Source organism: Spea bombifrons, chromosome 2 (assembly GCF_027358695.1).
Source record: "Spea bombifrons isolate aSpeBom1 chromosome 2, aSpeBom1.2.pri, whole genome shotgun sequence".
NCBI lineage: Eukaryota > Metazoa > Chordata > Amphibia > Anura > Pelobatidae > Spea > Spea bombifrons.
Genome location: NC_071088.1, coordinates 62,026,948 through 62,051,252, shown reverse-complemented (window position 1 = coordinate 62,051,252; position 24,305 = coordinate 62,026,948). Strand labels below are relative to the sequence as shown.

The window sequence follows — 24,305 nt, the reverse complement described above, 5'->3', positions numbered from 1 at the left end:
TTGAGGCAAGGGTCTCGCTGACATGAAAGCGGAGAAGAGAGTACAAGGCCGTGGGACAAGTATGTGTTTGAATTTTTGGTAATATGCTTAGACAGGCCATCCGGACCCGGAGCCTTGTGTGATTTGAGACCGGCATAGTCCGCTCCACTTCGTCCGTCGGCGGCGGTTGAGTAAGGGCTTCCCACTGCAGTCTGGAGAGTTTCGGTATCGGTAACGAGTCGAGAAACGCTGTAATATCCGCTGGTTGGGGGAGATCCTTCTGCTCTCGTAGGTTATATAAAGTCCCGTAAAAGTCCGCAAATTTATCAGCAATCTCCCTGGGGTTAAATATTTTACCACCTTGGGGGGATTTGAGATAGTGAGTGGAAGATTGGGCTTCCTGAAGACGAAGACGCCGCGCCAGGAGGGAATCAGCCTGGAGTTGCAGCTTGTGTAATTCCATTCTAATCTCCTTGAGTTCCTCGTGGGTGGTAGCGGACCACGAGGCTTTATCGGAACGCTCCAGAATTCCCAGACGGGTGGTCAAATTAGTAAACAGCTGTAGCCGCTGCTTTTTATTTCTAGCAGCAATCTTGAGGAAATGACCCCTTATGACCCCTTTGTGGGCCTACCATAATGTAGAAGTCGAGATGTCAGGGGTGTCGTTAGTGTGGAAATATTGTGTAAGGGCGTCATCTATCTCCGCGCATGTGGAAGAATGCTGAAGCAGGCTTTCATTCAGGCGCTATCTGGACGGTGAAGCGTATTGCGGGCCATCTTGTAAAGTTATCCACACAGGAGCGTGATCAGACCACGAAATGTGGCCAATCTCTGCCCAAGTCGCTCCCTGCAATACAATTTTGTCAACTAGTATCAAATCAATCTGTGAGTAACTGGAATGTACGTTGGAATAAAATGAGTAGTCTCTATCCAGAGGGTGCAGGATCCTCCACGTGTCAAAAAGGGAGTGTTGGTGAAATAAATGTTGCAATTTCAGCCCGTGGTTGGTCACCAGTTTCAAATACTTAGTCGAGAGTTTAGCCGAGGAATCCAGATAAGGATCGGCAAGGAGATTGAAGTCGCTTCCTGAGAGTGGTGTGTCAGGCCTGAATGTAGGGGCGGCAGATGTGCTGCCGCATGAGGATTGAATGGAGAGTGTGTGGGAAAAAAAAAAAAAGATAAATGAGAGTGGTATGTCAGGTCTGAGTGTAGGGGCGGCAGATGTGCTGCCACATGAGGATTGAATGGAGAGTGTGTGGAAGAAAAAAAAAAAAAGGTTAAATGCGTATGTGTGTGTAGACAGCCGCCACAGTAGCGTAGGGCAAAATGGGTGCATAGAGACTCAGGCAGGAGGGAGCACGCCTACACACCGGCACGTAACATCAAAAAATAGGTGTAGGGGTGGCAGATGTGCTGCTGCATGAGGATTGAATGGAGAGTGTGTGGAAAAAAAAAAAAGATAAATGAGAGTGGTGTGTCAGGTCTGAATGTAGGGGCGGCAGATGTGCTGCCGCATTAGGAGTGAATGTAGAGTGTATGGACAAAGATATGTGTGCAAGTCTGGGTGAAGCAGAAAAAAGAGTAGGTCATGTAACATGGGTCAACAAGGAGGCAGCCTAGTGTCTCCAAAACGTAAGTGTACCATAAACCAAATACAGAAAAATAAATAAAAAACCATGTAAACCGATAGCACGAAAACATCACCGGGCAACATATAGGTAACCCCATAACAGGCAAACCGTCCCCGTGCGGAGTGAAGGCGAAGAGTCCCGACACTGGAACCACACAGCAGGTGAACAGAGTGGACACCCCTCAATCGTCACGAACTAGCTCCCATTGTTGCAAGAGATGGAGACCCTCCGCCGGTTGGCGGATGATGTGCAGAACCCCATTTCGAGACACCAGCAGCTTAGTGGGGAAGCCCCAGCGGTAGGGAACGTGATTTTTCCGCAGCACCAAAGTGATAGGGGCAAAAGATCTGCGCAGGGTGAGAGTCTCAGCCGAGAGGTCAGCGAAAAGGTGTAGCTGATCATAAGGCGCGGGAAATGGAGAGCAACGGCGGGCCTGGTCCATTTTAGCCTCTTTAGAGGAGAAATAGTAGAACCTGAGGATCACGTCTCGCGGTATCGACGCCAGCAAGGACCTAGGCTTGGGCACCCTATGGACCCGGTCGACCCTGAGCTCCGATTCAGGCACTTCAGGTAAGAGCGTGTGGAAAAAATCATGGACATACGACCTGAGGGCATCAGTAGGCACGTCCTCCGGCACACCACGTATTCTAAGATTGTTACGCCAGGAGATCTGCCACCTTCAGAAGAAGCTTATCATACTTGTCTTTCAGTGAATTGTGTCGGTCCACCAGAACGTTAAAAGTTGAAGTTTGAAAATCTTCGAACTTATGTTCCATGTGGTCAGTCCTGGCCCCAAGCTGTGTGATATCTCGTTTGAGGTCCGACAGCATCCCCTTAATCGCCTCCGTCATAGATGTCTGCATAGCGTCCAGCATGTTGCGCAAAAGTAGGATCCGTGTCGTGATCTTCCCCATCAGAGTCAGGTTGTGAGAGCGGGAAAGGTAAGTCGCCGCCATCTTGAGGCCCACTACCCAGCCGGGCACGTTTGGAGAAATAGTGGGGAGGCTTGTGCGGGGTCTTTTTAGAATGTTTCGTCTACATCACCGCCGCGTGAGGAAATCAAAGATCGAAAAAAAAATGCGAAAATCGTTGGTAAATCAACCGGTAGAGCCGCTTATTTGCTCGTGTGGTGGCAGAGCTCTGCACTCACACGTCCATCGAGCTCCGTCGCCAGGCCACGCCCCGCGGTCAGGATTTTAAAGGTCAGTACGAGCAACTCTATTGGTCGCCGGCAGGGGCCTCCACTGCTATCAACCAACCTTTAACTCCTGACAGCGAAACTCGGCCTGGCTAGACCATTGGCCTCCCTGCTCCAGGAGTTAAAGGTCCATACGAACGACCAATAGAGTCGCTCGTATCGACCTTTAACTCCTGACGGTGAAACTCTACCTCGGGAGACCCCTGCTCCTGCGATGCTGTGTAGATAAGGTAGGCTAGATGGGGAAGGGACCAAGGAGATTAGTAAACGATTTCAGTATTCGTGCTGAACAACAAAACCGCACCCTTCGTGTTTGTTTTCATGTTTGCCTGAATACGAATGCACAAGTCTACTAATAATCTTATCATAGCACTTGCCAGTGGATGGGATGTATTAGGCATTGAACATTTCGTCCTTAGTGTTAGAAGCAGGAAAAATGGGTAGGTATAAGGAAGGAAAAGCGGTGAACCAGATACCACAGCATACCTTTTAGTCTACTGGAGTCCATACTGTCATGAAACCAGGGCCACAAAGTACTTTTAACCCTTTCTTCAGTTGTGTTTACGTGTTTGTGTTGTGCCCAGGAGTATAATCCCACCCTTGTGTCACCCAGACCCATTGGATCTTTATTTCCCTTGCCCTATACCTGACCGGGTCTTAGCCGTAATTCTCTGGAACTGCTTGTCGGCTAGGAACAGCAGGAGGGCCCGCTGGACTCTTTAACCCTAAATATTTTGAATGCCCCTGGCCCCACCAAAGCACTCTTTTGCACAAATATACAACATGTAGTGGGGCTCAGACGAGGGGTGGTTTGGAGAGGGAGCCCCCTTGTGAATCCTGGTTTTTAAGCACCTTTTATTGACCGGGGTTTAGCAGCGCGGTTGGTTTGCAGACTGTCCTGGGTAACCTTCAAACTGCTCCTGCTCGGGGAGCTAGGGACCCTGCGCTATCCATCAATATCCCGGGATCTCCGCTGCTTCCTTTGGGATCACCCTGAAAACAACGATTTAGGGTTATACGGGCATTGCTGGCCTGATTGTGACACTGGGCTGTCTGGGCAGGGTATTGTTTGTGGTGATGGTATTATCTCCTTATCTGATAGAGTTTGTATATAAGGCTGTGTGTTTTCACAATACAGTATTTTTTGTTTTCCCCTCAATGTTGGTTCTGTCTGATGCTTGGGGTGGGCTGCTATAATCACTTACTGTCCTTGTCAGGGCTGCATCAGCGCTGCATCAGCTAGATTTCGGTCAGCCACATCGCCATTCCATTCCAAAAAAGTCCTGCTTCATCTCTCTAGCGCTATATCTGTCTAGCACTAAGAGGGTGAAACGCAGAAGTCCTGGGAATGAAGCAACAATCAGGCGGGCATACCCAGTACGGGTACAGGACCCCAATGGTTAATTACTGCATGACATATTTTAAAGGAATATACAATTAGAATGTGTTGTAAAAGAGAAGACACTGTACATGGCTTAGCTTTTGTGTATAGAAAATAAGCTCCACAGGATGTGGTTTTCGGTTACAGGATTGAGCATCCTAAAATTAAAGGTTGAGGTTTTTTTTGTTGTTGCTGTGAATATTTACCAGATGGTTCAGTGAAATAAAACAGAAGTTTCCCACATGGTCTTTATTAAAGCTGATCTAACTAAGAATCTTTATCTTCGTGTGACTGCAAAAATATATCTCTGCCCATCATGCAGTGTTATCTTCTCTATGCTGTGGTTCTTATTTTTCAGTTGTCTTGACACCCTATGCTATTGCAAAACCTTTCTTATAACCATGCCTGGGAACTCTCTAGGTTTGACCTGGAAAACTCTGTGAGAAGCACTGGTTCTATGGGTGAACAGTAGAATCCTCCCAGGAGTAGGGTCTTGAAACGCCTCACTCCCCACCCATATTCCCTTTAAAGGAGGTGTTTCCCACAACGTCAGTGGGACCACCCCCAACGTCAACAGGACTCTCCCTATCGTCAGCGGGGCTGCCCACCGACGTCCGCGGGACTGCCCACCGACGTCCGCGGGACTGCCCACCGACGTCCTCGGGACTGCCCACCGACGTCCGCGGGATTGCCCACCGACGTCCGCGGGACTGCCCACCGACGTCGGCAGGGTCCGCCCACTGACAGTGTCATAAGTGGGCAGATCTGTCCTGCAATGGTAGGCTCCGGGTAGCCAGAGCCCAGAAGTTCTTATAACTGCTATATGCTTATAATGTTTTACTTAGTTAAAAATTATTGATCTACTCAAAGGCAGACTCTGGAAGCATTAATTACAGTTATTCCTAAAGTGGAAAAGGATTGCCCTAAATGTTGATCTTAAGCTTTTCATAAAAATACTTGCCATGATAATCCAGAGGATCCTTCTGCTTTAAATTCACCAGGGCCAGGTAGTGTTTGTCCCATATAGGTGTTATGCTCAGTGTATCAAAGGGGAACCATTGAGTAGAGATTCACATACACCAGAAGACAAAACAAAGCTAAACAAAGACTACTCTCGTTACTATGACATTCTAAAGAGGAACACAAAACTGACTGGAATAATCTGCTGACCCTAGTATTTCTAGCTTAATAAGTAAACTATGTATTTGGCATCCCGCTGTTGCAGAGATCCTCATGGCTGCTTGCTCTGCATTCCAGGTCTGCCCTAAATATGTCACAAGAGGAAATTATAAAGTAATGAGGCGGGGGACATACACAATTTTAGGCAAGTGGTCATAATTTTATGGCTAATAAGTGTAGAGCCAACAATTTACGCAGCACTTCTTACAATACATATATTCAAGGGGTATGACAAGACTAAAATTGACAGACTAAGACAAACTGGAGAGAGCCCTGCTTGCAAGCTTACAATCTTTAGGGAATTGGGTGAGGACAGACATAAGGAACAGAGAAAGGATTTGGTTATATGAATTGGCCAAAGCATAATTAAGCTCACCCGCCACGTCAAGGCACACTCTCAATAGGGTGAGAACCTACTCTCACCTCCTACATAGTGGGCACACAAAGCAGTTTATACTGCTACCAAAACCTTATTAATGTGTTGGGGGAGGTGCAATTAAACCTCCTCCCTATTAACCCCTGGACAGCAAGCTGCAACCAGACTGATGAGGAGCCAACAACCTCAAATATGTGCAAACAGGGAAAAGAAAAAATGTCGGTGCGCTAAGCTAGTCTCAGGCTCAAATAATACATATGTATAATATGAGGCCTACCAAACAGTGTGAGCATGCTGCAAATACAGTGTGTTGGCTATACAATGTATACAAAAAACAAAATACTGTCTGCGCTTCTCTAATAAAGTTGGCAACAAATATATAAACATAATATAAATGAGAGGTGCGCTAAGCTAGTCACAGGCTCAAATAATACAAATGTGTAATACGAGGCCTACCAAACAGGTGTAAGCATGCTGCAAGAAACAGTGTATTGGTTGTACAATGTATACAAGAAACAAAAAAGGTTCTCACCCTATTGAGAGTGTGCCTTGACGTGGCGGGTGAGCTTAATTATGCTTTGGCCAATTCATATAACCAAAACCTCTCATTTATATTATGTTTATATATTTGTTGCCAACTTTATTAGGGTAAGAAGCGCAGACATTTTTTGTTTCTTGTATACATTGTACAGCCAATACACTGTTTCTTGCAGCATGCTTACACCTGTTTGGTAGGCCTGTTTTAATCCTATGATCCCTTTGATCATGGGGTTAAATTTAGCCAACGGTAGAGGGAGGCAATTTTTGAAATCCTGATGAACTGCAAATATTATTAAAATCAGCCATTTAGTCTGTGCGATACGTGAGTAACCATATCATCCCTGGAGCGCCTTGCATTTTTACTGCAAAACTTATTTTTGCTGTAGAAGTGATTTTTTTTCTCCCTTTACCATTATTTCTTTGGGATTGTAAGGGGAAAGAATGGTGTGTGCTTCTGCGAGTGAATGGAGATATGAAAGGCGTGTGAATGATCAGTAATTAGGGTTGAAGCCTTGACGTGGCATTACTGCTCACGTAGGAAGTTAAATTATGGCACAAAAAGTACACATTTGCAAAAACGACATCCCTTGGCGCATCAAATGAGGGGCTGCATGTGTTTCTAGTACAAACCTGGAGTGCGCAAGACACAAATGAACATGTCGTTATGGTTAGAAAAAACATATTTTCAAGCCAAAGCGACATATTCCATAATTATTTGTGCACTCAACTTTTGTCCTAGAAATACATGTAGCCCCTCATTTGAAGCTCCAAGGGGTGTAGTTTCTGCTATATGCAGATGATACCCAAATCTCCCTGTCTTCACCTGATCTCTCTCCATCTCTCATGTCCCGTATTACCAATTGCTTGTCTGTTGGATGTCACAACACTACCTGAAACTTAATCTTTCTAAAACTGAACTCATTATCTTCCCTCCCTCCATCTCCACTCCACTACCTGAATTCTCTATCATCATTAACAACACGACTATCTCTCCTACTAACCAGGCCCGATGCCTTGGGGTCATCCTTGACTCAAACCTCTCCTTCATCCCTCACATTCAGTCCCTCGCCAGATCCTGCCGCTTGCACCTAAAAAACATCTCTCGTATCTGCCCATTCCTCACCCAAGAATCCACAAAAACTCTGGTTCATTCACTTATCATTTCCCGTCTTGACTACTGCAACACTCTTCTGGTTGGCACTCGACTGTCTCGACTCTCTCCTCTACAGTCTATCCTAAATGCCGCTGCTAGGCTCATCTTCCTTGCACGTCGCTCCTCTTCTGCTTCCCCCCTCTGTGAAACCCTCCACTGGATTTAGAATTAAATTTAAGATCCTGGTACTGACATATAAGGCCATCCATAATACTGCTCCTCCGTACATTTCTGACCTCATTAGCAAATACTCTCCTACTCGATCCCTACGTTCCTCCCATGGGCTAAGTCTCTCCTCCTCACTCATCACCTCTTCCTTTTCCCGTCTACAAGACTTCACTCGAGCTGCCCCATATCTCTGAAATCTACTCCCAAGGAATCTTCAGCATTCACCCTCCCTCCCGACATTCAAGAAACATCTAGAAACCCACTTCTTCAGAGAAGCATACCATCTTAGCTGCTAGAACTTCCTTGTCATCGATACAACCACCACACTACCTCTCACCCTTTCTCTATGCCTTATGTTTGTCACCCCATTTCCCTCTAGATTGTAAGCTTGCAAGCAGGGCTCTCTCCACCAAATGAATCGGTTTATCTTAGTCTGTCAATTCTTGTCTTGTCATATCCCTTGAATTTATGTATTGTATAAAGCGCTGCGTAAACTGTTGGCGCTATATAAATAAAGGATAATAATAATAATAAAAATGGATGAATTGTCCGAATGAGGGAGAGCATGAGTTAATATGTGGATGATTTGTCTGAATGAGGGAGAGCATGAGTTAATGTGATTGTGTGTATCATAGATGTATAATTGTGGAAGGGCAAAGATGGCACTAGCAGGATGTTTGAGCCTTGGGGACCAAGATGGCACAGGCAGGGTGTATATGGGACAAAGATGGCAAATCTTATGTGTGTTATCTGGGTGCTGGCCAGGTTCTGTGTGGGCAGTGTGGTTGGGGTGTGCAACCTGTGATCTATCCCTGTAATTTAGGGGGTTTTAAATATACCTTTAATGCCGTGTTTTTAGGTGAATTCCAATTGATCTGTACCTGCAAAGCTTGGTTTGTATGTTCTTCTGTAGATCCATATCTGCTATGCTATGCTTCCATACATTATTTATGTATACCTGCAAATACAGGGTTTGTATGCTGTTTCCATGTATTGATTTGATCTATACCTGCAATGCTACATTTCATATATTATTATTGTATACCTGCAAATACAGGATTTGTATGTCTGATTCTGTTTATTTGATATATACCTTCAGTGCTGAGATCACAAGTGAATTTCAATTGATCTATACATGCAAAGCTGGGTTCGTGTGTTAATGTGTTGATCTATACCTGCTATCGGCAGCAGGGTTTAATATTTATATATATATATTTATATATATATCGGCAGCAGGGACTAATATTAGGCCCTGAAATCATTTAGTGGAAAAGTTAAGGTATTGTGTTGTTTAAAAGATTTCAAGGATTAGTCGTGCTAAATTGTGGCTTCAGGCTTCCCATGTTGAATGATCAAGTATTGTATTGTCCAATAACAAAAGTATCATTCCATAGCACATTACTTTTGGCAATATATATATATATATATATATATATATATATATATATATGTGTGTGTTTTTTCAGTGGTATGATTTAATGGTGGAAATTATTAATGCCCCCCCAGTTTGACTGTGGTATCTTGTGTGCCTCTCCTATATATTGGAGAGCGTGTTGGTGGGTGGTGTAGGAGGGGGTTGCTTAAATTATAAGACCCTATTTTTGGCATAATGGTTAATTACTGAATGACATATTTTAAAGAATTTAAGTATACAATTAGAATGTGTTATAAAATAGAAGGCATGTACCACACGATACAATACATCCTATTAACAGTGAGTTTACTGTATTTCTAGTGTGACATTTTGTTTGTTAGCAACCACTGAAGAAGATATTGTACAGGGCTTAGATTCTCTGCATACAAAATGAGCTCTTTAAGATGTGGTTTTCTGTAACAGGATGGATTGACATAAAATTAAGGGTTGGGCTTTTTTTGTGAATATTTACTGGATGTTTCAGTGAAATAAAGCAGAAGTTGCCCGCATGGTCTTTATTAACGGTGATCTCACTAAGAAGAGTCTATATTTTCGTGTGCCTGCAAAAGGATATCTCTGCCCATCATGCAACGTTACCTTCTCTATGCTGTGGTTCTTATTTTCTACGTTTCAGTGGTCTTGACAAATGATCATCCGATTTTGGACCATAATGTAAGTTTATTACTTTGAAAAGTACATTAGAGGTCTTTCATTGTCCACAACATTGTTTTCAACAGATCACCCAATCTGTACCTTATGCTACCTTTACAGTGCCAACTCACTGGTATGTGTGTGGCTGTAGGTATATACATAAAAATTCCATAGAAAATAGGATTTGTTTTTGGGGGGGGCTATTCCAAGAAATCCCAAAAATAACTTTTCCGTATTACCTATTTAAGTAAGTATTTTGCTTGGTAGTCATGCCTGTTGCATTTGTGGATAGGTGTTTAAAGCAAGGATATAGGTTTACTTGTTGGTATTAATGATACTAAGAATAGCTCTTGCTATTATAAAAAAAAATAAGAAGTTAAAGTGAAGTGTTATTCTATAATTTAAACATATGTTGTGTATATTATATATATATTACTGGGTAATCTGATATCAATGCAAGGTTTACTAGTTTTTGTTTTAATTGTTAAGATGTACATAGCTGTCCTACAGTATCCTCTGTAACCATCACAGGGCAGACAAGCCCTGGATGCTAAGAGGAAGGGCTGCATGACTGGGCCTAGATTAACAGCAAGCATGCTGGACAGGATTTAAGGGGTCATTTAAAGGACATCCTATGGGGTTCCTCGACCTGTTGGGTGGGGTTCCTCGACCTGTTGGGTGGGGTTCCTCGACCTGTTGGGTGGGGTTTTGGGTGGCTATTTAGGGGACCGTTTTTCCCGTCACTGGTCAATTACTATTGACCAGCATTGTAAATCAGTGAATCCCCGCCCTCCCTCCCCATTTTATTCACCTTTCTGTATCTGACTGTGGTTTTTACGGCGGAATTTTAGAGATAGGTATGCTATGTTTACAATTGGTTGTCATACCAACATTTTATGTTCATTTTAATTTCTCCACGGGTTCAGTCCCGGGGGAAACTTTCAAAGGGTAGGGTGTTCCGACCCAACGGCCTCCGTGTGGTATTTGGCGGGATATCCCTACGAAATATTATTTTGCGATGGTTATGGTTTTACATGTTATTTGATGCATAACCTATCTCATATTTTCTTAATTTATTTTCTTCCAATTGTCACAGTAATAAAGCTCTGTGGCCTTACACTTTTTCCAACGACCTCAAGTCTCCTGTGTCTTATTTAAGTGTTTACGCCGTATGTTAATATATAGTGACCAAGTCATGTAATTTTCTTGGGTCAACGGGGCAGATGCTCAAGGTGCCAAAAAGGAGCTGTCTGACAGCAATGCCCTTGCTACTCAATCTGCTTTCAGAACTGCATGTGATAACGCAGGGTACCCTAGGCGGGGTAACCTAGGCACCAAGACATCAAGTTACAGCTCTGCAGCATCGGTTACTAGAGTGTCAGAATTGTATAAATTGACTTTACAAATCATAAACTAGTTTGAGTATTAAATGTAAAGTCTGCGGTATGTGCCGCTCTCATGGAATTGTTATGCATACATCTGTACTAGAATCCAGTGAAAAAAACTATTATATTTATTTTGTATAAAGCATAGTGTTACACAATAAAGGTGACTGAGAAAATAATAATTAGATAAAGTCCAAGTAAGGTACGGTGCCACTATGCCCACTGCTGGTACATTCTTTTGCAAGTTGCCTGTAAGAGTGACATAACTATCTGACTTGGTATTACATTGATACTGATAATTTGTCTTCATTCTTTTCCAGGAAAACAAAGATAATTCTACAGGTCCACATAACAACGGTGAGGCTCCTGGATCCCAAGCCTCACTGCTGGCATTCTTGACTTTTTGCATCTTCTACTACATGTTGAGCAATTAATACTTTGGCATGAAAAGAGAAAAGCATGACCTTTGCTTATCCTGAGGGCGGAGAACGAAGGGAAGATGACATAATGGCCTATTACTGATAATTTACAGGAATGGTCGTTATTTCAATGCTGGATAAAAACATAAAAACATAAATAGACCCTAATATAATTTTACTTGCTAATGCTCATAAGCATATTTTCTAAATAAATATTTTTACCACCACGTTGCTGTCTTTTTTTGAAAATGCATTATTTATTAACAGATTGGCTCATGATCATTTTTTTGCAAGTGTAAATGCAGTGAGGCACCCAGAATATAGCACCAATCAGCGAAATTAAGTTGTGCTACATAAAAGATGTCCATTGCAATATCTTCACTTCAGAGAAGCTCTCATGTTCCCGCCATTTATAAGGTATCCCAAAAATATATACGAAACCAGCAGCTTGTGACTGAGAAAAAACTGCCGATCAGAAAACGCTGTATGAAATATATATATATAAATATATATATATATATTATATAAACATCACTGTATTTGAGCATTAAACGTCATGATGCCCATTAATACTGTATGGAAGATATTTGGTTCCTCTTATTGTTAGACAGAGGTTTCACATTTTGTAGGCTTGGGATGGGATACTTTGAAGAGAATAGGAAAGAACTTCCAGTTGCCACTGAACCTACTCCTTTTCACTGAGTAATGGTTCATCTATAGAGTCTGAATTTAATGAACAGGCCAGATCCTGAGTTACTTATTAATGTGGGAAGAACAGAGCCTACTGTGTAGAACTACTGTATCACCTGGACCCATCAGCCGTGGAAGACTGATCCACGAGAAATACATGTGGGTCCCTACATAGTTTGGGTGCTCACATCAGTACACCTCTATATCCCATCGCTGAGTAGGTCTGTCCTCTTCAACCTCCCAGACCACAACATGGTCTGAGTCATAACTTTGACCTCCTGTGACAAAAGAAAGAGACAACATTAATAATGCTATAGTAACATGAGTGTTATACAAAATAATACTTTTAAGTCAGCTTGAGGTCATACAGTGTCTAGACCAGTGAGATGGCAGCCCCTCTGCCACGTAACAGGGAGCCAATTGCCCTATTGGGCAATTAGGCTCCTTGTATCACCACTGCTCAGTGTACCAGTTAAAAAGTAGACCACTTATCTCCACAACCGGCCTACTAACACTATGGACGACAGGTCCAAGCAGGCACAGCCTCCATAGGATGCTTTAAAAGGCACTGTATACCTTTAAGATATGGAGCGCCATAATATTACATCATATCAGGGAGCTCAGAAGGACCTGGGGGACACCGCTGGTAGCGCTTCTGAGTCTAGGGCCGAAGATAAATATGCTGCTGCCTCAAGTAGCATCATTTCTTTAATTACAGTATCTCACAAAAGTGAGTATACCCTCACATTTTTGTAAATATTTTATATTTATATTTTTTTTTTCATGTGACAACACTGAAGAAATAACACTCCGCTAGTAGTGAGTGTACAGCTTGTATAACAGTGTAAATTTGCTGTTGCCTTAAAAATAACTCAACACACAGCCATTAATGTCTAAACCTTGGCAACAAAAGTGAGTACACCCCTAAGTGGAAATGTCCAAATTGGGCCCAATTAGCCATTTTCCCTCCCCGTTGTCATGTGATTCGTTAGTGTTTCAAGGTCTCAGGTGTGAATGGGGAGCAGGTGTGTTAAATTTGGTGTTATCACTCTCACACTCTCTCATACTGGTCACTGGAAGTTCAACATGGCACCTCATGGCAAAGAACTCTCTGTTGCTCTACATAAAGATGGCCTAGGCTATGAGAAGATTGCCAAGACCCTGAAACTGAAATGCAGGACCATACAGCGGTTTCAGAGGACAGGTTCTCCTCAGAACAGGCCTCGCCTTGGTCAACCAAAGAAGTTGAGTGCATATGCTCAGCATCATATCCAGAGGTTGTCTTTGGGAAATAAACAAATGAGTGCTGCCAGCATTGCTGCAGAGGTTGAAGCGGTGGGGGGTCAGCCTGTCAGTGCTCAGACCATACGCCGTACACTGCATCAAATTGGTTTGCATGGCTGTCGTTCCAAAAGGAAGCCTCTTCTAAAGATGATGCACAAGAAAGCAGACCAAGGACATGGATTACTGGAACCTTGTCATGTGGTCCGATGAGACCAAGATAAACTTATTTGGTTCAGATGGTGTCAAGCGTGTGTGGCGGCAACCAGGTGAGGAGTACAAAGACAAGTGTGTCTTGCCTACAGTCAAGCATGGTGGTTGGAGTGTCATGGTCTGGGCCTGCATGAGTGCTGCTGGCACTGGGGAGCCATGAATGCCAACATGTACTGTGACATACTGAAGCAGAGCATGATCCCCTCCCTTCGGAGACTGGGCCGCAGGGCAGTATTCCAACATGATAACGACCCCAAACACACCTCCAAGACAACCACTGCCTTGCTAAAGAAGCGGAGGGTAAAGGTGGTGGACTGGCCAACATGTCTCCAGACCTAAACCCTATTGAGCATCTGTGGGGCATCCTCAAAAGGAAGGTGGGGTAGTGCAAGGTCTCTAACATCCACCAGCTCCATGATGTCATCACGGAGGAGTGGAAGAGGAATCCAGTGGCAACCTGTGAAGCTCTGGTGAACTCCATGCCCAAGAGAGTTAAGGCAGTGCTGGAAAATAATGGTGGCCACACAAAATATCAACACTTTGGACCCAATTTGGACATTTCCACTTGAGGTGTACTCACTTTTGTTGCAATGGTTTAGACATTAATGGATGTGTGTTGTTATCCCTGCTTTCTTCCATTTCCATTGAGTTTCCTGGGTTGCCCTCCACTGCTTAGCTCTCGCCCCATGTCCATCTGCTGCCTGCTGCTCATTTTTGTTGCCCTCTGCTGCCCTGTTTCCTTCGGCTTCCTTTAGCTCTGTCTAGCCCCTTCTGCTCTACCCCCCATCGTTGCCCGCCACTGGCCATAATGCCTTCCTCTCCCCTCTGTTGCTCTCTGCTCTGTTCTTCTCTGCCCCTCCCCACAATGAAGGGAGACAGAGAAGGAGGGGAGCAATAGACAAAAGGACAGAGACAGTGATATACGGGATATAAAGAATGGGAAAATATTGAAAAGAGAAAAAAAGAGAGATAAAGAGACAAAGCAAGGAGGGAGCAAGAGAGAAGTGAAAATAAACTATTTTTGGCCACTTTAAATGATGAGCACATATGCTAGGTATCATAAGACCCATTATTTCTTTATTGCCTACCTTTAACATCAAGACACATGCCCTGGAAAGTGTGACTGCGTATATAACCTAAATGGTCCAGGCTCCAGGTTTGAATGGGTTTGCGTCCCTCAGCCCACAGAACAACCTTAGTACCAGCACAAGACTGTCCAATCATCTGCAGGCTCATATGAGGAGCAACCTTTTAGGGGGACAAAATGTGGATGAATGTAACGACAGCACGGTCCACGATCCAGCCATAAACTCACAAAAAGATGAATTTAAGAATATATTATTCATTTTAATGTAATTTCAGAATTGCATTGGCGGGTACAGAAAGTATTACCTAACGTTCTTTTATATTCACCTGATTTTTGATACATCCCTCCTCATAATACCAAAGATCACAGCATCCTTCCTTTGGTTTAGTCAACAAGACACGTGAAGCTTTCATATCCTCTGAAGATTCTGGGACACACAGGAACAGACCCAAGGCATGATTCTTAAGCCGGAAATACACCCTTCTCTGAAAACACAAAATCAGCCCTCTGAAAATATAGTCCAGTTATACACAAAATAATAATCCGTTTGAATTTGTGAGTTTATGATTATCAGATTTAACACCTCTGCAAAGTGATCTCACCTGTCGGATGGGGCAGAGCGATCCAATTCTTTGTAACCCACTATAAAGCAGCCAATTAGGGATCTGTGTACGTTCCAGTAGCCACTGTTTACCCCTAAAGTCACTATGTTCATACACCACCCATCTGTTTGTTAACAAAAAGAAAAAAAAAGTTGGGTTAAATCTAAGTATTAAAAAAAAAGGATTTGTTTAACCAGATTTAATCAGAGAATAAGCTTTCCCATACCATCTAGTTTAAGACTTTGCAAGTTCAATGGCTTCAACTTTTGTTTTCCCATTTGTCACAGAAGTTGCTGCAATGCTGGTTCCTGCTGACAAGGGAGACCCCAGGCTGTCTAACATCTAACATAAAATCTAACATAAAAATATAGGATGTATTATTACCAGACTAGCATTCGTTGTTCAAACCGAATACCGAATAAACTAATATGGCGGTGGGTTCGTCTTCGTTAACGTCTCCTAGCTAATCTCCCTTCTCCCCAAACAAGTCACTGCCTCTAGCATACCTTGTCTTCGTAGCATTGCAGGGGTTAACGGGAATGGGAATCGTAGGATCATGCCAGGAGTTACAGGTCCGTAAGAGTGACTCTATTGGTTGCCGGCAGGGGCCTCCTCTGGCATCAACCAATGAAGGGCATCCCTTCATTGGTTGATGCTAGATGAGGCCCCTGCTGTCGACCAATAGAGTCCCTCATACGGACCTTTAACTCCTGTAGCCTCCCCAGGCCAAGTTTCAACGTCAGGAGTTAAAGGTCCGTACGAGTGACTCTATTGGTCACCGGCAGGGAGCTCCTCTGTCATCAACCAATGAAGGCAAATAGAAAACCCAAAAACCACGTGTGAATGTAAATAACAATAAATATAAATACTTTCCACAATGAGAGCAGCTACCAAACAACACTCTTCCTCAAAGTGTATACAGAAGCAAACCAGGATGGTGCAGTATCTTCAATACTTATACAATAATACTTATATAATACTTATTGAAGATACTGCACCATCCTGGTTTATGCTTGCTTTTACAGAATACCACATACAGTTTTAGAAGCTTGACATTTGATGAGCCTGCTTTATCCAGTCCTTTTGTGAGTGGAACTTACACATTATAAAAATACACATTTTTTACAATACTGCACTATTGTATTTGTTTTTGTTTTCTTCCCCTATGTATATGCGCTCCATTAACCAATGAAGGGCAGCTTCATTTTAGTCACTCTGGCAAAGCACAGGGCAAGGTACACCTCGGAGCAACTTGGCCTGGGGAGACTAAGGGCTTTGGCGTCATGAGTTACCCGATTTGTAGCTGCCCTTCATTGGTTGATGGCAGAGGAGCCTCCTGCCGGCGACCAATAGAGTCGCTCTTACCGACCTTTAAAATCCTGGCGCCAAAGCTGCTGCGTACTGTTGCCGCGTTAACCCCATATTACCCGCTGCTTAAAAAAGGCAAAAAACGAAGAAATAAATGAACACCAAGAACATACACGAATATTCACTTGAAAAGAACAAAGGAATGAGCCAAGTCTATGGTCATCTAGAGCATTTAATGTAATAATAGTAAGTCCCAGTGTGTTAAGGGGCTTAAAACAATTCCATTAACATGCTTGAACATAAAATCTTGGATAGAAAATATATAAATATATTCAGCTCCAGGGCCTTTGCGGTGCTTGTGCTCAGCTGTAATTTTCTTCTCTCTCACTTTATTGTACCCACACAAGTTATATATTGTTATTTTTAAGATAAGAAGGGCTTTCTTTAGCTATCATTATTTCGATAATTTCATTTAATCTCAAAAATAATAAAAAGCTATTGAATAAAACGGTTAAATAGATTCTAATATTTGTTTAGAAATACCCAATGTGTTTATGTTTTTTGCAAGTTATAGGGCAATAAGTATTTTGCTATTTCAAAATCATTTTGTTTGCTCCCATATCCTATTTGGGACATCTTTGAAGCTGGCCAATTTAATTTACCCCATCAAACCGCCCCAGGGTATACTAGAAAACTAGACACCCCATGGTATATTATATGGTGGTATTTCTTTCCATGCACTAGTTCTACACCAGCCTTTGTCGAAGCTTGTGGTAGTAATTTTTTGTGTGTTTTTTCCACACACATTGTACTTCAGGTATGAGTTTAGAGCTCCTGGTATATGTGTTCAGCAATATCTCCTGAGTGCAGTGATGCCATCTGTGCATAGGTTTGTTGGTTTTCAATTTTGACATATGTTCATCCTGGCTCCACTTATCTAATTTTCCCATATATTTCCTGTAGATGATCACTTTATGCAAAAACCCTTAACCACTCTTTCTATTGGTAGAGCTACGTGTGTGTTTGGTATTTGTCTGGAGGAGACTTTTGAAGTCTTGAAGGTTCATAGGAATTTATCTTTTTTCTACACTGGATCAATTTCCATTAAGACTCTTTACCTTGCACCGCCCACTTTCTAGATGAAAGAGGTAGCTCAACTAGTTGTGAGAGGAGCAGGGAACAAGCAAATTAGACAGATGAAGTTGATACTAGCGCAGGGGTAGGCAACCTTTGCTGCCCGGACTAAGCAACGGGGACTCAAAACTACCGGTAAGTTTGGGGGGGGGGAGACAGGAGGATCCAGGTCCCCTGCATCGCTGCGGGGGAGCTAGATCTTAGTCTCATAGTCAGACCTAGTTGAGATCTGATTACAAGACGACCCCGATTATAAGACGAGGGGTATTTTTCAGAACATTTGCTCTGGAAAAAACCTCGTCTTATAATCGAGCAAACAATTTTAAATTTAAAAAAAATACTTGGGGTGACAGATGGAAGGCGACCTATTCAAAGGGGGGATACCTTGAGGCAACAATTTAATAATACAAAAAGGGGGGTGGCTGAGGGTTAAAAGTACACAACAGGGTGGTTTGGCCATCACATATAAATCAATACAAAAAGGAGTGGGTGTGTGGCTGTTTACAATACACATGGGTATGGGGGGCATTACATTAACCAGTACAAAAGAGAGTGGGGGCATCAATGCACAAGGGAGGGAGGCTGGCTGGGGACATTACATACACAGGGTGTGGGGGCATAAATGTGCAAAGGGAGCAGGCACAAATGCACATGGGGCAATACACAAGGGGGGCCTGGCTGGGGCATCAATACACAAGGGGGCAAACACACAAACAACAAAGCAGTGTGGAAAGCATTTTTTATGTTTTGTGTAGCCTAACTCATCCTGATGCGGGTGTTGCAGAGCCTGTCCTGGTGAGTGTGTTTGGGTGTCAGTGTGGCAGAGCCTGTCCTGGTGTGTGTTGGGGTGTCAGTGTGGCAGAGCCTGTCTTGGTGTGTGTGTGTTTGGGTGTTGCTGTGGCAGAGCCTATCCTGGTGTGTGTGTGTTTTGGGTATCAGTGTGGCAGAGCCTGTACTGGTGTGTGTATTTGGGTGTCAATGTGGAAGAGCCTGTCCTGTGGTGTATTTGGTCATCTGTTTCCTGGCACTTACTGTAGGAATGAATAGAACTATTTAATTTTTACTTATCCAGAGTTAAGACGCCCTCCTGAATTTGTAGTCACTTCAGAGGACGAAACTTTCAAGGCACAGAGATCAGTGGGAGGAAAAGTAAAGGTTTTGTGTTATTTACTCTGTTTCAATCTGCATATTTTATTAAAAAGGATCAGTGGCTCTAAATTGTGGCTTCAGGCGTCCTGTGAATGATGATGTTTTTAGTGTAGTGATTACTACCAATCCCACCACATAAGATTCTATATTGTATTATCTGCCGAGCACTGCTGTCATCTTTATCCAGTAAACATAGATGCCAAGGAGTTAAGACTCTATTTTATTTATTTCCATAAAATGGCCACCAAAATCCTCAGCGCCAGGCCCATGATGCTCTAAATTTGTCCCTGATCAACTCAGTGTGCGTCAGCCAGCTTAAATCCAGCTTGTACCCACAGTGTGCTCCAGCCTTGTGCAGTTTTATTTGGCTAAATATGTTTTAAATGGTTTGTGGACTGACTTTGTTTTACTGTTTAAGTAATTTTGTATTGATAGAATGACACATAAAAGTTGATCAAAAAACTGTTTGTCCTCTGCTTTCTTGCATTATTGCCAAATTAACCCTGTAGTAATATGCATTATAAAGCTAAATGACCATATTTTCACACAAACATTTCTGATGAAGTGGCTCACTGTAGAAATAACTTGGACACCCCTGTTATAGACACATTCATTTGACCACTAAAGAGCTTGAGTAATTTGAAATATTTCCCTTAGTATGAATTATTACCCTGGTGAGCTTTTCTTTACAAGAAGGGATAAGTTGATGAGTAATTACCTTAGTAACAAAACATCATGCTCTCAGAGATGAAGGACAGGTTTTACTAATAATGCATTTACAATGATTCTTCTAAACCTGTAAACTCTTTAATTCACATTCCAGATCTTTCTATGGTACCCTCATCCCTATAGAATCCTCTACTTACATTCCACTTTCAACCCTTACAGACAGCACGTGGTTATTGTAGCCTTCGCCTTGCAGACTCCGAACCTCTCCAGAGAACTCTAGCTCTTTTCCCTCAAATCTCTCCAGGCCATGAAGTGAGATAGAGGGAACTGAAAAATACTGTAGGCAGAAAAAATAGCTTCAAAAATAACATTGACAATTAGATATGTGCAATGCAAGGTCTCTACTAAATAATAATCATTAGCTCAGTAAAGATTGTTGATAAATGAATACATTCAGATTGAGATTTAAGGATTGATCTTGCTCAGATCATGGTAGTTCTGACTAGACTTGTGCAAATGAACCAAAAATGATTTGGAAAAATGTTTTGATTCGTTTTTGGATAATACATTTTGTTTCCTGCCCTTTCAGTGTGGATGAAATTCAGAGGGCTTTTTTCACTTGAAAACAAAATTTGTTGTCACTGACCCTCACTTACTCTCTTACAATCTCATTTACTCTCTCTTAATGTCTCCCTATCTTCTCTGCTGACCGCTTGTGTGTCTCTTTAACTTGCTCTGCTTCACCTCTGGCCTCTTCTTGTTCTTCTCTCTTCTAGTCTGCTTTTTCCCGATATCAGCTACATGAACTACCTTGAGTGCTAACCTGCCCTTTTTGTAGAAGTACTCCAATAGGCCAGAATAAAGCAGACAGATTTGTGGAGTAAGTGCACAAATGCTTCTCTTTCTCTGTGAATACATCTGCAATATTGTGGCTTTTTAGAGTACTTGAGCCATGGCATCCCACATGTGGACACGTGGGGTGCATGAAGGCTCCGGCCTTTTGCAGAAGTGCTCCAGGAGGCCTGGTTAATGGAGCTGATACCGGGATAAAGCAGAAAAAAGAAAGAAGACCTGAAGTACAAGGGAGCAAGGGAGCAGAGAGAAAAAACAACGTAATGCAAATAGAAGTTCAGAGCTCTTTGCTTTGTTTTTCTTTAATTTATTGGGAGTTTCACACATTCGTACAAAATAATGAAATTGGCAAATTACGTTCGAATTCTAATGCACAAGTCTAGTTTTTACTGTTTTATCAAACTAAGGTCCTTAGTAGTGAGTGTGTAGTACCAGAAGAACTTCAACTGAGTGTTATAGACTGCAATACCCCAGAATACATTGAAAACGTGGAATGCGATAAATAGGTCACAACTAATAACACTAACTTGAATACATACAAAGAGCAATTCTTTAAATATAAATCAATTGCAATAGAAAATATTTCTGTTGACTGTTCCATACTCAGTAAAGATTGCCAACACTGGTGGATGCCATTATACAGTACAGGAAAGTACTAATACTTACAAAAGGTACCTTCCTCAGTGAACGCAGAGCACAAATGGTCAGACAACCCATTGCAGTGTATGTGGGGTAATCTCCTTCTGAGACAATGTATTGTTCTCCACTGCAGTCCTCACCCTCATAGAGAATCCAGCTGTGAGACAGTAGAAAATGAATCTTTATTGGAGCAGAGGGTAGCTAATGCTAGTGCATACCAGAACAGCAGGTCCTTACCCCAAATTAATCTAACACAATCTGATTCAGACAGCTCAAATGCCCTCATGACCCTCTTGTTGTAGGCAGCCTAATTACCATTATGTGAGGTCATATTTGCACTGTATGGATTAAGGCATGAACATAAGAAGCTGGTGCATGTACATATCAACACTGAGATCAATCTAGACCACCACAGACAACTAATCAATGCTCCAGAAGTTATACTTGTAGTTTAGACTTTTTGGGATACAAAGAAGGTATAGAAGAACATAAATAATTTGGGTTAAGAAATAATAATACAACAAAGCCCCTTAAGGTCTAAAGCTGTTTTATTTTACAATTTTTACATTTAAGGACTGAAGAGTTTTTAGCTATTCTGTTAAAAGAAAAAATTCTGAGAATTTTGTTTTCAGGATCAACATTTTGTTTCTAAAACATTTTAAGGAAGGCAGATAAGGAAGGTGAAATGGCAGCTTCAGCAGTAGTAGTAGGGCACTGGGAATACACTGGCAAGTAGACCCCATGGTATTTACACTGAATCCCACCATATTAGGTGTACAGAATTGATCCCTCAGAGTAAGGAAGGAGATTGAACCGCATCAGCAACAGAGGCAGGGCAGGTTAGCCACTAGGTGCAGGACTGCATTTCCTCAACACTTCAGAATTGAAGTGGCTTGGACAGGCACTGGTAGTTGTTACAATTGAAATGTCATTTGTATCTGCAAAAAGACCATACCCAATACTGATCCCTAGTCAGGGCCGGCCTGGGACGAAGTTTGAAGTGCCGCCTGGGGCGAAGTTTGAAATGCCACCCCCCCCTTGCTGAAGCCACTGCTCATTACCTGCCCTTCCTCTCCCTACCTTCTCATTATCTACCTTTCCTCTCCCTACCTTCTCATTATCTACCCTCCTCCCTCCCTATTATCTACCCTATCTCCCTGCTCTGCCACTGTGCTCGCTGCTTCACTGCTGAGCACCGGAAATGACGTCACATTCCGGCGCTCAGCATTACAAGCCGGCACTGAGACCTAGCTAGAGGGCTCGCAGAGGAGAGGGGCGCCGAGCGGGTAACGACAACTTGATAAACGAAAACCACTCGTCGCCCTCTCTCTCTTCTGCTTAAAAAAAAGGCGATTGGGGCGGAAAAGTGCCGCCTCTTCAAAAGTGCCGCTTGGGGCAATTGCCCCACCCTGGGCGGGCCCTGTCCCTAGTAACAAGTCCTTCCTCTGAATATACACCATTAACTAACTCCTTCTGCCTCCTATCACTCAACCATTGCCAAATCCATTCAACTATTCTGGCATCCAATTTATTTATAGGTCTACTATGGGGGACAGTATTCAATGCCTTACTGAAAACTTGGCTATACCAACAGCTCCTCCCTGGTCTATTATCTTAGTTACTCAGTCTTCATTATTCTGTCCTTGTTGAGTACTTCCACAAAAGGCCATGGTGACTGGCTCCACCCTTTTTGCAGAAGTGCTCCAGGATGCCTGGTTCATAAAGAAGCGGATGAGAAGTGAACAAAGACAGAAGGATTAAAACAGAAGATGAGGCAAGAGAAGAAGTGGAATCTGTGGGGAAGAAGACACAGAATTGTACAGCAGAAAAGGTAGGGAGTGTAACAGAGCGTGAGAGAGTGTGAGCAAGCGAGTGAATGTTTTTAAAGTGTGAGGTGCGAAATATAGTATCCGCCCTAGGTGCCAATTACTCCAGGTATGCCCCTTGGTTTGTTCACACCAGAATTGGTGAGATGTCCTTTCACTTTGGCCTGGCTCACTATCTTAAGAAACACCTTGCACCTTGCGGTGTGTCCATCTTAAGCACTCTTAAAATGATCCCACGCTTTTACTATGGTGTTACTCAAGGTAGCAGTAGCACTAGTGTTTTATTTTTTTCAATGATAGTATTAGTGATGGCTGAGATGGTAGTGTTAGTAATGGTAGTGCATGTAGGGGAACCCGTGGCATAGATATTCGGCTACTGCTTTTGTAGAGGGGAAAAAAACACATTTAACAGAAAATTACTGGAAGATGTGTCATTTCTCCAAGTCTGGCTCATAATCAAAATCCAGATCATTCTCGTCATTAACATTATCGATGATAACATCTTTTAAGGTCTACTCCTACTGCAAGGCTAGACCTCCCCCTCTTCTTCTTCTCTTTGTTCTGGATCAAAAGTAGATCTGCTGCTAACATGTGACTGTGCCTGCCCTTCTTTGCTCTAGGGAATGCTAGCAGTAGTGGTAGCACCAGGGGCAGTTGTGGTGTCACTGCTAGTGATTTTATTCTGTGCTTCACCATTGAATAGCTTACAAGCCTCTGGATGTCACCAAGTAACTTTGTGAGTTCTCGGTAGTACCTAAAATCGCCCCCTACTTTAGTAGGTGGGAAGGACAAGATTTTAGCGCTACTAGAGAGACGGTGTTCAGTTCTGCTGCCTGCGGCTTGTGGTAGTTCTGACTCCAAGCAACTTCAGCCTACTCAGGACTAGTATACCAGGGGTCACCTGACTACACATACGCCTCTGCCCAACCCACAAACTGGAATCATTCCTTGAAAATTAAAATAAAAAAAAAATGTATAAACATAATCAGTAATTTCACACAGGCCAATACTTTTTGGTTTTCTCACCAGACTAGAGGTTTTGCTGGTAGAGTAAATGGGCAGCCATCTTGATAAACTCTACTCAGGAATAATATTTTAAGAACCCAAACACACTGTTCACATTTTGTCACCATTTTTTTGTCTACTTATCAGTCATTTATATGTACTTTCCTACATACAGTCCCTTCCCACTTTACCTCATCAAATAGCACCAAAACCAGTTGTAATGGTGTCAAAATGGCTTGTAACATCAATAACATCAACTCCTGCACACTCTAGGTACACTTGCACACAGTTTTTTAAGGAACTCAACAGGTAAATTGCTGCAAACACATATTCTCTTTGGATTTAGGCAGCCTTAGTCGTTTATCTCATTTCATTT

At 42.7% G+C, this 24,305-nt stretch overlaps 1 protein-coding gene and 1 long non-coding RNA gene across 4 annotated transcripts in view; one reads left to right on the top strand and one right to left on the bottom strand.

The window, feature by feature from the left end:
- The first annotated feature begins 9,156 nt into the window (after positions 1–9,156).
- LOC128472589 (uncharacterized) lies at positions 9,157–11,701 on the top strand. Its single transcript, XR_008346182.1, has 2 exons — positions 9,157–9,691; positions 11,376–11,701. It is a non-coding gene; the product is annotated as an uncharacterized LOC128472589 (long non-coding RNA).
- A 10-nt stretch (positions 11,702–11,711) lies between these two features.
- CRYBG2 (crystallin beta-gamma domain containing 2) overlaps positions 11,712–24,305 on the bottom strand; it is a 53,587-nt gene continuing 40,993 nt past the window's right edge. For all 3 annotated transcript variants that reach the window (XM_053454498.1, XM_053454500.1, XM_053454499.1), the window contains 6 exons: positions 21,126–21,255; positions 19,805–19,944; positions 15,348–15,471; positions 15,072–15,230; positions 14,747–14,906; positions 11,712–12,442 (listed from right to left, as the gene is read on the bottom strand). In XM_053454498.1, coding sequence (XP_053310473.1) covers positions 12,354–12,442; positions 14,747–14,906; positions 15,072–15,230; positions 15,348–15,471; positions 19,805–19,944; positions 21,126–21,255 — 802 coding nt within the window. In that variant the 3' untranslated portion in view covers positions 11,712–12,353. The remainder of the gene's footprint in view (positions 12,443–14,746; positions 14,907–15,071; positions 15,231–15,347; positions 15,472–19,804; positions 19,945–21,125; positions 21,256–24,305) is intronic.